Raw genomic sequence first — 14,286 nt, 5'->3', positions numbered from 1 at the left:
TGAGCGTGGTGTAGGCACTGCTACCCGATGATCCTGTGATGACCGGAGCGGCCGGGCCGAGACGTAAGCCTTTATGTGAGAGGAATTTGGCATAAAGAACTCCATAAACGTGTTTTGTGTCGACTATAGAACTATTATAACTTAAGAAAAATGTAATATACTTTAAAAATAAACACACAGAAAGTTTCTGAGTGTGACATAATTCAGCATTCCTCACCACATTCCTTCTTTTCATCATTATCTCTTCATTTGTCTCACAGTGACTGTATAAGTCTGTCATTGCCAGTTTTGATAGTATCATCATTATTATGATCAATGATTATGAATATTGCTCCACCGTGTCCATTAATCTAAGTCGCTGTGCTCATCAGGTTAAAAATAAAGACTCCTAACTGTCTTAGGAATCTGCCTCCATAGTGCAGAACTCCTCAGAGCTGAGCCGCTCTTTTGGGGCTTTGCAATGAAACCCAACTCACCGCTTATCCACTCTCAATTTTAAATGGTGGTTTCTTAATAAGTATTTATACTGTTGCAAATGGGAATGCTTGAGTTCCTCAGAGGGAAAGGTAATTACGCCTCCCAGTCTACTTTAGCCTTGTTTATGCATCCTGTGTTAGCATGTGGGAATCTGTGGCTAGTTTGCTAAATGAATAAAATAACTGTTATTATGCTCAATGAAGCTAGAGAGAGATGATTTCTGAAGGAACTGTCATCCTCTTTAGGAATGTTGGCTGTATTCTGTGCTTAGGTCATTTCTATTGTTTAAGGATTTAATCAAGTTCATAAAATCTGCAAAAATCATTGACTACCTCTTGTTATTATTTTGCTTGTAACTGTCCAAATAGTTTCTTTTTGCTAGTTTTTTAAGGTCTCAAAGCTTTTTCTATACCACATTTAGGACTTTTGAGATCAAAGGCGCTACAGTAACATAACAAAAATCAACATGATCTTCAGATCTCGGCAGATGTTGGCAAGTTGTAAACTTTCATTTGATGGTCCGATCTGAAAGTATGCGTAATAGATACAGATGGACGCTGCTTCCATTCTGTTTTCTCCATGTTTGTGGACCATTTCAGGCTTTCTACAACATCTAGTCAGCTGGGGATTCCATTGGTCCATTACAGCTACAGACAGCCCAGTGTTTGTGTTATTCCAACTTCATTCTTCTCAGATTTTATGAGGCTTCTAAAATTTGGAAACAAGTTGAAAGATGTGGCTAGTTTTATTTTATAAGATTCTGTCACCGAAGGCTCATTTTGTGAAGTTATAAAAAATGTTTGTGAATTTCTAATGAATTTAACGAGTCTTGCAATCAAATCGCCTATTTTGTTTACATTAAAATGCGGCTTGCTTTCTGCACCCCCATTTATAAAATGTACAGTATTTTCCGGAGTATAAGTCGCACAGCCATAAAATGTATAATGAAGAAGAAGAAAACATAAATAAGTCGCACTGGACTATAAGTCGCATTTTATTTTTCTTACAAAATCTGAGACTAAGCGTTTCACATTGCAAGACAAGTACCAGTAACAATAACAGAATAAACAATCAGGGCGTAGCAGCATGCCACGGTCTCCAGCAGAGGATGGTGGTGTTTCAAACCCTCCCAGCAAGGCAGAGGTTCTGAAACCTGGACAGGAGCCGGTCCGCAGCAGCGTGGTATACATAATTTGGTATATAAGTCAATTTGGTATATAAGTCGCAGGACCAGCCAGACTATGAAAAAAAGTGCGACTTTTATAGTCCGGAAAATACGGTAGATATGATCCCTGCTGGCTGCTGCCCCCGCCCACTGCTTCAACATTCCTTCCTGTTACAAACTCAGGGATTCCCACAGCGCTTTATTATGGGCTCGAAACATGGGAGGTGACAAACAACCACGGTCAGCGAAATTCGTCGCTGTTGCATTTATTACTTGACACATGGGAGGCGACCCACGGCAGTGGCCAGCGGCAAAGCCGTCGACGCGTTCTGTTCCATGGCAAAATCGAATCTTGATTGGCTGTCAGGTTGGAGGGAATTAAAGTTATTTAAGCAGTTCAGAGTTAAAAAAATGCAGCTACGACACGTGCACCAGCGCAACATTTCACACGCACGTTTTTCGTGTTTCGTTTAGTAGGAGGGAGACCCGCGATTATCGCTTTGTCGCGCATGTCTCATTGAAAATGAATGGAGGAGAGGCGATGCCGCCTCCCGTGTGTCGAGCCCATAAGCCTGGCGGCTCACCAAGCTTTGCTTGACCACCCGCCAGGCTAAGCGTCATGCCCCGCCCCTCCCCGCCCCTACCGTGTCCGCTGATACGAACGGGGCAACGAAACTAGAGCCCTCCATCAGCTGATACTGGTGAGAAACAGCAGCGGAACGTGTGCACCCCCCCCACCCCCGCTCTCACGGAGGAGCGCTTTTGGACTTCACAGTCATGTGACTACCCCATCCAGTTTGTAGCACAGCATTTTAAATGAACATGAACATCCGCAGCCTACACACATCTTTTCACATACCTAATATATTGACATGGGTAAAATGACGTTGTTGTAGACAAACATTTCAGTATCGGTACTTTTTTGGTATGTTGTTTACCTCAAGGTGGTTTTATGCTAGCGTTCCTTATCATGACATCACAATAAGACACTTTTTCAGACTGCTGGTAGAACCATACAATTCCTAAACCAACTTCTGGATAGTTTTTATTCACTTTTGGAGTGTTTATGGAGAGAGTAGAGACTGTCAACATGGGGTTAAAAAAAAGAAAGTTGGACAAAAAAGGTCAAAAAACAGCAACAGATGCAGCCTCTTGTGAGTCTCCTTGTTGGTAAGCTTTATTCTCTCCCCACATTGTCATGAGCATGCTGCAAGGTTTTGTCTTCTGGAGCAGGGATTCCCTAAGTGTGGCGCTGCCGCTAGGGGTTGCGCGAGATGAAAAGTGTAATGGCTGCGGAGCTCAGAGAAGTCTGTCATATGTCACCGTTAGCGTAGCCAGAAACTCGTTTGTGGGTGGGCCAAAGAAAAAGTAAGTGGGCCCAATAAATGTAATTGAAAACAAGTATATTTTGCTTGTGTGTGTGTGTGTGTGTGTGTCCTCCGCATGTGCCCTAGCTTCATGATAACAATGCGCCAAGCTTCAGCGCTCTGGCCTGCGCACGCCGATATGTTTCGTATTTGATCATTTTTAACGATGTTGGAGAAATCTGACGAGAAATAACGAGACACGGTGACTGGAGTGGCTCATGGAGCTGTGCCGCACACACACACACACACACACACACACACACACGCACACGCACACACACACAGATTCAATAAGCACACGCGCTGCACAGTCAGACTGAAAGCTGAAATGAGCTCTCCCTCCTCCGTGATAAAAACTTTTAAGAGGCTTTATAACAACATTTTTCATTCAAGGTCAAATTAAGATATTAGCTTCTATTTTGGGATGATATTAAAGTCGGGTCCGCTCCAGCCAGTGACTCCGAACCTGACTACAACTCATGTTACTGCAGCATTTGTTATTCCAGTCCGCGTGGCAGCGGATCGCAGATTCAGCTAAGTCGGTCTGAGGCAAAAGTGAACCTCATGGCTATAGCTTTTCCATATTTTCCTCTATAGACATTTGATTACACACAAGTAGGTGATCAGCTCAGGTTTACGCAGAGCAGAAGGAAGGAGAGAGCTCTGGTCGCACAGGTTAAACGTTCCTACTTTAAGAAAACCATTAAATTGCATTGTTTATGTGCTACCTGGGCACTCTAAATATTTATTTAAAATTAAATCAAAGGAAATTGTATTAGTATTGAATCTTTATTAATTACTATTTAAAAATGAAAGTGATGGGGAAAAAGGTCGATCATATTTTTTTAACCCTGTCTGTCGAGTGACTGTTTAGCTTGACATCTGATGAGAGAGAGAGAGAGAGAGAGAGAGAGAGAGAGAGAGAGAGAGAGAGAGAGAGAGAGAGAGAGAGAGAGAGAGAGAGAGAGAGAGAGAGAGAGAGAGAGAGAGAGAGAGAGAGAGAGAGAGAGAGAGAGAGAGAGAGAGAGAGAGAGAGAGAGAGAGAGAGAGAGAGAGAGAGAGAGAGAGAGAGAGAGAGAGAGAGAGAGAGAGAGAGAGAGAGAGAGAGAGAGAGAGAGAGAGAGAGAGAGAGAGAGAGAGAGAGAGAGAGAGAGAGAGAGAGAGAGAGAGAGAGAGAGATGCCCTGATGTGGGGCTGGGTGGTGCATCGACATGGTCGGGACGTAGAAGGGGGTGCGTGGCTAAATAAGTTTGGGAACCGCTGTTCTGGAGAATCAACCTGACCTTAAATCACTGCATAATGAATTGTACGGCATGCTACCCAGTTGTCTAATTCAAATTGCATGGAATCCTGATCCCTAAAGTCTGTATTTGTTTATTGAAGCAGCGTACAGAAGCTCGAATGAGGAGAGGGCGAACCCCGGCATGTGTATTTAATTGCTTTGTTTTACATCCACGTCCGGCCTCTCCCAGGGTGATGTGTTGTTAAAAACCATGAGGCCCTTTTCCCACTCTCTGCTCTCTTGTTAACAGTAATTGCACTTGTTGGTGAGCTGACAGAAAGAAAATAGAAATGGAAACAAATTACCAGCATCATTCCAAGTTCCATGTTTGCATCCAGCTTTTCCTCCTCCTTTCTTTTTCTTTGAAAGGAAGTTTTTTTTTTTTTTTTTTTTTTGGATACTCAAGGAAGTCTGCATAGCTTTGGTTAAATGTAGCAGAATTAAAGTTTGGTTGTGAAGTCATTGTATATAAAGTGTTCACTCAGACGGACTTAAAAAGGAGATGAATAATTCACAGAACCTGGCAGCGTGTGCACATGCAGGGGCTCTGATTCGGAGGGAAGGTAATGCAGGAGGAACTCCCAGTAGATCTGAATGTGCAGGTGTTCCTCGCAGTCAAATGCCACCTCCTTTACTCAGTCACATCCGTTCCTTCTTTTTCTTATCAGACAGGTTGCTGTCTCCCGACTTTCTGTTGCTGTCACACACACGCTCAGAAAGTCTAGCTGGGGCCATCTCTGAGCTTTCAGAGGAGAAAAGATCATTACTGTTGCAGACGGCAGCCATTTTATGAATTTGTACACTATCACAGTCTGCCTTTCCCCTTCTTTGTCACACTTAGACTGCCTCAACTCACAGAGGAGCTGCTCCCACAAATGTCTGTTTGACTACTGATCCTGTCGCGTATAAAGTTCTGCAGCTCTGAGCTTTTTCCTGACAGCCTGGGTTGAAGAATTAAGCGAAAAGATTGGCTTTATCTTGTTGGGGAACTCGCGTGATTTCCATAAAGTGTGAGGTGAAGCGTTTCCTGCCTTTTGAGGTACTTATTTAGATCTAAGAATAAAAGATTTTCAGTAGGGATGTTGGATGTTATCAGTCTAACCGTTGGAGACAAATTTAACATGAACCTTTGTCCGATTACCAACTTAATTTGAAATAGTTGTAATTTTGCACATATGTTTAAAGCTTAAAGGAGACATAACATGAAAAACCCACTTTTTTATCCATTAACACAGTGTGTTTCACATTTTAAGTGTCTAAGTGAGCAAAAAGGCTTATATTATTCACTGGAGTTGCTATTTAGATATTTAATAATTAAGTTTTGGGCATATTTGTCCACCCGTTCAGTTTTCACATTATCTATTACATCTATTTCGTCAGGATAACTACCAAATATGGTAATGGCCCTCGGCTAAACACAGAGCCAATCCGCCATTTTTTCTTCTCGCTAAGATTTTTTGTAGTCCTATTGGAAAAATGCAGAATGTCTGGTTATTTTAGCCACACACAGCTCAAAACTGTTCCTCGTTTTAAGGAAGGGTGGTGTGGCAGTATTTAAACCCAGGAGCTGATGACACTACTGCTAAAACAACACAGAAGAAAAAGTAGTGTTTGTGTGTGTGTGTGTGTGTGTGTGTGTGTGTGTGTGTGTGTGTGTGTGTGTGTGTGTGTGTGTGTGTGTGCGCGTGCGCGCGTGGTTCGTTTGTTCTGTCTCCAGGCTAGTGGCTAAGTACTGAGGGCTTCATCTATCTAAAAGGAGTCATTTCCATCTGAATGTGGCAGCACCGGGACACAGCAGCAGAGCGGTAAGCTTCATATCACTCTAAAATGTCGACAAACTTTACTTTAGGTTTACGGGCATTAGCAGCACTAAAGCGTTAGCATCCGGCTTGCTATCGCTAGCACAGTATGCTAGTAAAGTTAGCACCCAGATTAATGTGGATTTGGCTGATTTTCGTGGAATAAAACGTGATTTCTGATCAACGCCTTCTTTTACACCAGATGATAACCTCCCACTGATTGTAACAGCAGAGAGCCTGTGTGTTATTCTACGTGAGTGTGATGTAATCTTAGCATCCAGTAAATAAAGTCCCATATCAGCTAAAATGCAGCGTGACAAAGTCATTAAAGTGCGTCAACACAGTGGATTTAATAGAGTTTTAAAGAACAATCTCTGAGTGAAGTGAGGTTAGTTTTTTGTCTCACTGCAGATATAAAAACGAACTCTGCATCAGTCAGACGCAGCAAAGCTCACCGTCTGTATGAGCATGAGCGTCGGAAAGCTGATAAAATTGGCTGTAAAATAATTAAAACAAAGTAAAAATGTTCCTTTGCTTTTTAGAGTCCACATCCAGAAGACTGGAGCCGTGTTTCACTGACAGGCTGTCAGACTAACGCCCTGATGAGCTCAGCTGGGACAAACTGGTCTGGTAAGTGAAGATCTGCTTCTCCAAGTCCTTGAGATGCTAGTAAAAATAATTTAGCCAGCTTGCTAATGTTACTTTTCTTCTCCTCTAAGGAACACAGAACGCTCAGATGTTGAAGCTCACGTGACCTACTGAGGACGGAGACCCACCAGTAAAGAGATGGTAGCTGGACCAGACCAAAGTGAGTGATGACACACCTCAGCCACTCTCATCATTAAGAACACCTCACCCCCTGAATCACTCCGTCTGATGACAGCAGAGTGATTTATTTGATGTTTTACTTGTTTAGTCTGTTTAGAAATTATTGAATTACATTATTTTCTGTAATCGACCATCTGATCTGGATGTGTGCAGAATAACTTTCCCCAAATTCAGCAGCAGCTGGCCTGTAAAAACAGCTGCAGCATGTAGTAAGTCTGTCTGCACTGCTCTCTAATGAGCTTCCTTTCATAAGGAATCATTTGTATAATTTTAGTGTCACTATTTTATTACATTTGTAAGAATATGAAGTCACTGCAGCAACACAAACGTGACTATAAACATGAAAGCTAAAGAAACAACTTTCCTAAAGCTGCTTGTAAACAAAATATGTCATTAAAGTTATCGTCTATCATTGCAGAATATGACGATGACATCATGGAACTGGTCATTGGAAAAGTTTTCCCTGAACCAACTCCGTTTCTAGATGAGGTAGAGAAGATCTGCATCTCATCAACTCTCTGATCTCAGTATTCAGACAACGGAGGTCTCCCACTGTTATCCAGGACCAGTTTGAAGCCCACATACTTCCCCTCCCTCATCATCAGGAAACATCAATCCGTATCCTGAGGACAACAGAAGACGGCAGGAGGACAGGAACTCTGAGACCTAGACACCACCAGCACCGGGACACAAAGCACCTGTGTGCACAACGCCTGTTTAACTACTAAAACCTGTTTATTATATTGTTCTACTTATTTGCTGTGAGGTTAATACTTAGAAAATTTGTATATTAATGTAAACAATTTAAAAAAATCACTGATTGTATGTTTTCTTTTAGATGTAATGGTCCAAACTCCGCCTTGTAGACATTTATTGCATCCTGTAGGTAAATACACAGAACAGGCTCAGATCCAGGATGACCCAGCATGCTCTTCTTCCATTCTGGCTGTTAGGGATTGTATCAATAACTCAATGCCTACTGATGTTTTCACCTAACGGTATTTATTTAGAATGCAGGTAAGATTTAACTATATTTGTTAGCAAAGAAGACTGATCTTGGGAATTTCACTGCAGCACTGATGTCCACCTCTCTGTACACATTAGAGAGAATTACCACTTTACAGCTAAACACATTTAATAAAGATATAGGCTACGCATTGCAGACAATAAAAACAAAGTTGTAAGCATTAGAATTATAATCACATTAAAGAACATTTGGAGGAATGTTCTTTATTTTTGACTAGAATCTCAAATCTTTAAATTAAAATGTAACTGCTTTTTATCCATTTTCAGCCATTAAGACACCCAATATTAAATAAGACTACTTATAAAATTATTTATAATTATATGTATGTATATATATATATAGAGAGAGAGAGATCTTAATAAAATATATTTTTAATGGTGTTTTAATGAGCTGTATCATTTTTTAAAACATTTTTATAGAAATAAATAAGCAAGCAGCATTCCTTGTGTGTGTGCGCGTGCCTGCTCGCTTGTCCCGTCGGCCGTGACGGATGTGTGTGTGTGTGTGTGCGCGCACGTGCCTGCTCACTTGTCCCTCCGTCGGCCGTGACGGGTGTGTGTGTGTGCGCGCGTGCACGTGCCTGCTCACTTTTCCCTCCGTCGGCCGTGACGGGTGTGTGTGAGTGACTACAAATGCATGAGAGAGTTAGCAGCCTTGAAACAGCTTGATTAACTACTCTCCCCACATGTTTTAAAAATGCTAATATGCTATGCTAAATCTGCTATGCTAAATAATGATTTCTCTATAGAACTACAAAGTCCGGCTGGGGGAGGAGAGTACAGGTCTGCACTATGGAGGGGGGCGGAGTTTACAGCTCCTCCTCCAGTTTAAAGAGACAGTACCCAAAAACGGCTCGTTTTCAAGACTCTCCTCAGAACAGGGGTAGATGAGGGTCTGTAGAGCAACAATAATGAGGAAATCAGACCAAAGAACTGCAGTTCCACTGTTTTTAGACCCCCAACTGAAGGATTTAGATGTAAAAAGGAATAACTTAAAAGCATGTTATGTCTCCTTTAAGGATGCATGATAGGAGAAATGTTATGTTAGCAACCTATAATGAATTAGCTTTTCTTTTTTTATAAGGGGGTAGCCCCTTCATGGGCTGCATGGTGGTGCAGTGGTTAGCTCTGTTGCCTCGCAGCACGAAGGTTGCAGGTTCGAAACTCGGCTGCGGCCTTTCTGCGTGGAGTTGCGTGTTCTCCCCATGCATGCGTGGGTTTCCTCCGGGTACTCCGGTTTCCCCCACAGATCACAACATGCCCTACAGGTTATAAATTGTAAGTCGCTTTGGATAAAAGCGTCTGCTAAATACATAAACATAAACATGTATTGAAATTGATTTATATCAGTATCGAAATTTAAGAGTAAAACAGTATTGGATATTGTTAAAACGTGCCAATATCAAGCATCCCTAATTTTCAGCATAAACAAGCCATGAATTGTTGCTTTGTTTTTTATTTAGTCAAAAGCCTTTTCAAGCATTTTATAGAAGTAGATTCATTTCTTCACTAAAGAAAAAAAAACTGTCCGGTTTTTACACTAGAGTACCCAACATTTTTTCTCACAGCCGCTATAATCTGTAGAAATTTATTTGAAAATTTGCCAAATTCTATATCTTTACCATGAAATCTTTTTCATAATTAAAAAAATTGCCTAAAATCATCATCTATATGTTCACATTAATAAAAATTCAACCATCCCAAAGAAACATATTCAGATTTGAATGACAAAGTACAATTGAAGCAAAAATGCAGCAAATAAAATGTTTCAGTTGTAACGTCCAAAAGGGTCAGTTTTCACCTATATATTGACCAACATCATGACCTTTCATCTACAGCAGCGGTTCCCAAACTTATTTAGCTGCGCACCCCCTTGTATGTCCCGACCATGTCGACGCACCCCCCAGCCCCCACATCAGGGCATGGCTATATATATATATATATATATATATATAATATATATAAAATATATATATATATATATATATATATGTATATATATATATATGTATATATATATATATATATATATATATATATATATATATATATATACATAAAATATATATATATATACATAAAATATATTTTCTTCGGCCCTCCCACAAATGAGTTTCTGGCTACGCTAATGGTGACATATGACAGACTTCTCTGAGCTCCGCAGCCATTACACTTTTCACCTCGCGCACCCCCTAGCGCACATATGTCAGACACAAGGTCCACGGGCCAGATGTGGCCCGCGGAGCATTTTTATGTGGCCCGCGAGATAAATATCAAAAATATATTAAAACTGGCCCGCTGGCCGATTTTACCGCAAAGACTTCAACTCCCATGATGCTTTGCGGCGTCAGCGCGGAGCCGACGCGCCCCCTCCTTTGTGTTTTTTCCAGCGCCTGCTGTCTGTGTCTGCAGCTCCGCTGTCTCTGACAAATTAAACACTCCTCTCACTCAGCGCCGAGTTCACTCAGCTGTTTTCTGACGTTGAAGCCCAGAAACGGAGATTCTAGCCGCTCAGTAATGTGTTCACGACTGAAAGAGAAAGTTTTCCAACTAACGTCCAGACAGAGCTGATATAACTCCAGCGAGCAGCGACACGCTCAAACCAGCATGACTCTGTGGTTGCAGTCGTTGTGTTTCCTCCCCGACATACAACAATGTGGTCAAGCTGCTCAGACATGTTCATCAGCACAAACCTATGTGAGCACCTGTTGTCATCTAATGTTGTCATTATTATGATGAAGATGAACAAAACAACAGGAGTCCCCTCCTCAGCTCAGATCAACCCCATGATGCAGGTATCTGGCTGGAACAGGTGAGCATCACAGTAAACCAGTGGAGCAAACTGAGCTTTAAATATGTTGGTTTTATGCTCTTTTTCTGCTCCAGAACATGAAAGTTAACAGGTGAGATGTTGCATTTTCATTTAAGATAAAATGATATTTTTATTTTGTTGTTGGCCCGTGAGAAAAGATTTAACCTACAGTAAACAGGAAGTGGGAAGGCTGCAGATAGATGAATAGAATAGAAAATCCCTTTATTGTTCCTCAGTGGGGAAAGCTAGACGTCACAGCAGCGATGACACTTATTACAGGAGAAAAAAGGAGAATAAAAATAAGAAAAATGAATAAACAACAAGAAACATAAATCCTGAATAGATTTAAAAAATGCTGAATATACCACAAGTAATGAATACCACTGATGCCTTTTATTTAAAACTGACTTGCTCGAGTGTCATTTGGTTATTCCACATTCAGTGTTAATGCAGAAATACGTTTGTTTCCAAATTAAAAGGTTCAAAATTGCATTTATGTTGATAAAGAAAATGTGCAAATTTGCTGTCACTTTTTCAAAAAATATTAAGTTTGGCCCTCGACTCCTTCCCAAATTTTCATTTCGGCTCCGTGTGAGTTTGAGTTTGACACCCCTGCCCTGGCGGCAGCTCGTGCACCCCCAGGGGTGCGCGCACCACACTTAGGGAATCCCTGATCTACAGCATAAATCCACTTTCTGTTTGGCCTTCTAAATCCAGAAGGTTCTGTTCAACACATGTTGACATTCCATGAAGGCAAAACATTCAAACAAACATTCTCTCCCCGTAGTGTCGGCTTCCCCTTAGAATATTAGTTATGGTTCATGCCTTCTGGTCTTTTGTTTTTTCTTTTAGGTAATTTTCCTTTGTTACAGCCTTTCATTATTTGGTGTGTTTTTTCCCATCAGTGTTTTCTTCCTCCTCCCTGAGTTAGTAATTGTGTTCACCTGGTCCCTCTCCCCACACACCTGCAATTCATCTCCCTCTCATCTTCCCAGTCTATTTAAGCCCTGTCTTGTCACTCTGTGTTTGTTGGTTCATTGTTGTATGTGTCAGCGTTGTTCTGTCTCTCTCGAGTTTCTCCTAGTCCGTGCTCATGAGTGAGCTTCTGTTTTTTTTTTTTTTTTTGAGATTTAGTCTGGTTCTTGTGTTTTTCGACTTTTGACGCATCCTCCTTAAAATAAAGGAATTTATTTTCTTTAACCACTCCTGCCTCGAGTCGTTCTGGGGATTCTGCATCTTGGGTCCAAACCTCCTGCTCTCAATGTGCCAATACTGGTACAAAGCCTTAAAAATACTCACCTTTCTCTTCTGACGTGTCCTCACGTGGAAGTTTCGGATGAAAAACAGTCGCATTTTATTTGTTTTCCGGTGTACTCATTTTCTTGGAGTTGTCATGGATCAGGAGGCAACAAAACGACTGAAAAGTTGCTCTTCACAGTCATTGACATTGAGTTAAAGTTGCTGCTTAGTTTTAAATTTGGTGGCTTCTGCAGCCTAGGTTTTTGTTTTTTTAGGGATGCACGCTATATCAGCATCCAAATTGGTATCGATCAATGTTAGCCATTTTTAACAATGCTATCGGTTCGATAAATGAAACTGGGCCCATATGAAAAAAAATTTATTTTCATCTTGTTGCCGTTTATGTATGTTCCAGGGGGTAGTAATGCGTAATTGTTTAGTCATGTGACTGTGATGGTAATCATCTCAGAAGCTTAAATGTGTGTGTGATGTGTATATAATATATATATGTGTAAAGGGGTGTGTGCAACAATCTGGCGATACAATTATATCTCAATACCAAAGAGAGGACACAATATATTGCAATACTAAAAGTTTTCCATTTTTTAGACAGAATTTAATTTTAAAACTCAGGTCAGATGCTTCTAAAACACATCCAGTGTTGTCATGAGATCTCTTTCTGTCAGAAAGAAGGTGGTAAAAACTGCTGCCACCTAGGAGTCACACTTTGAATTGCACCACACAACAAATTAAGTAAATGTTTTCATGTAAATCCTAAATAAAACAGCTATACACTGCTTTTATTCATAGATTCAATATCTGCAAAATATTGAGATATTTCAGTATATTGTTATTTTTTTTTACATCCTTATTACTTTAATCTAATATCTGTAAATATCGGTTATTGGCTACAATGGCAATTTTGATATTGGATACGACGTTGGCCTACATTTTCACAACATGACATCCCTGGTTTTTGCCCTGCCTCCTTCTGCACCTCTCCTTATATCACACACACACACACACACACACACACACACACACACACACACACACACACACACACACACACACACACACACACACACACACACACACACACACACACACACATACTTGTATTTATACGTTTGTGTGGACCTCCATTGACTTCCATTCACTTTAGTAATGCCACTATACCTAACCCATAGCTTAACCTTAACCAATGGTGTTGTATTCCTAACCCTAACCTAAACTAACCTAAAACGAAAGTGAATTCACACCATACCTCTAAAACCAAGTTTTAGGGTTCTTAGCATTGTGCGGACCAGCAAAATGTCCCCACAATGTAAAAATGTACACAGTACAGGTTAAAGTTCAAAGTTGTCCACTTAAACCTATAAAGACAAGCACACACACACACACACACACACACACACACACACACACACACACACACACACACACACACACACACACACGCACGTCTAATTTTAAACATTATCAACTCTTACGTTCATCTTTTTACCACCCAGCATCAATACTACAATAATGATTTTATTATGCCCACCCAACTTTTTTCCAAAACACAATTAAAAATAATGTCTTCTCCTTTTTATTCTCTTCCCAATAGCCCAACCGCGGTCTGAGTCTGATCTGAAGCCAGCGCCCTCTGAGGCGGCAGATGGAGGCGCTGCCAAGGACCAAAATGGCTTTCACCACAGCAGTGCTGGCGCGCCCTCAATGAGTAATGGCAATGGCGTCCACCCTGGCGTCAGCAGCCCAGGGACATGCACCTGCGGCTCCATGAGAACCACAAGCGGGTCGGGCCCCGGAACCAGCATGGCGGCAGCCACGCCAACGACGCAGCAGCCCAGGAGGCAATCGTCCGTGCCTGTGTCGCACAGGGTGCAGAGGAAACTCAGGTCTAGCTTGTCAGTCAACAGTGACAGCAGCAGACAAAGCAAAAGCAGCTACACAGGATCCCAGAAGCCCCCTCTACCAGAGGGTGAGTATTCTACTCACACACTCATTTGCTTAATAACTTCTTTAACTCCTCATTTGTGCATGCTGCAGTCTCTTCATGCTTCTCCTGCATGTCTTCCATAAACACTTTAGCTTTCAGCTAAAAATATACCTGGAAAGAAACTGAAGAATTCTGTATTCAGTGTTGTCCAGTTGTTAAAGCAAACGTAAACATCTAATTTTAGGGTCTACAACAAAATGATTTATAGTTCAGTCAGATGAGAGCAGCATCAAACCAAAGAGGAGTTGTTTTAAATCAAGCCTCCACGCGGTATCGGTAATAAATT

The 14,286-nt window shown here is 41.3% G+C and overlaps 1 protein-coding gene across 3 annotated transcripts in view; it reads left to right on the top strand.

Moving 5' to 3' along the window:
- Window positions 1–14,286, top strand: part of mdfic (MyoD family inhibitor domain containing) — a 185,926-nt gene that overhangs the window by 18,412 nt on the left and 153,228 nt on the right. For all 3 annotated transcript variants that reach the window (XM_070549025.1, XM_015957502.3, XM_015957493.3), the window contains exon 4: window positions 13,608–13,982. In XM_070549025.1, coding sequence (XP_070405126.1) covers window positions 13,608–13,982 — 375 coding nt within the window. The remainder of the gene's footprint in view (window positions 1–13,607; window positions 13,983–14,286) is intronic.

The sequence above is a fragment of the Nothobranchius furzeri genome, chromosome 1 (genome assembly GCF_043380555.1).
Source record: "Nothobranchius furzeri strain GRZ-AD chromosome 1, NfurGRZ-RIMD1, whole genome shotgun sequence".
NCBI lineage: Eukaryota > Metazoa > Chordata > Actinopteri > Cyprinodontiformes > Nothobranchiidae > Nothobranchius > Nothobranchius furzeri.
This window is presented reverse-complemented; position numbering and strand designations above follow the sequence as displayed.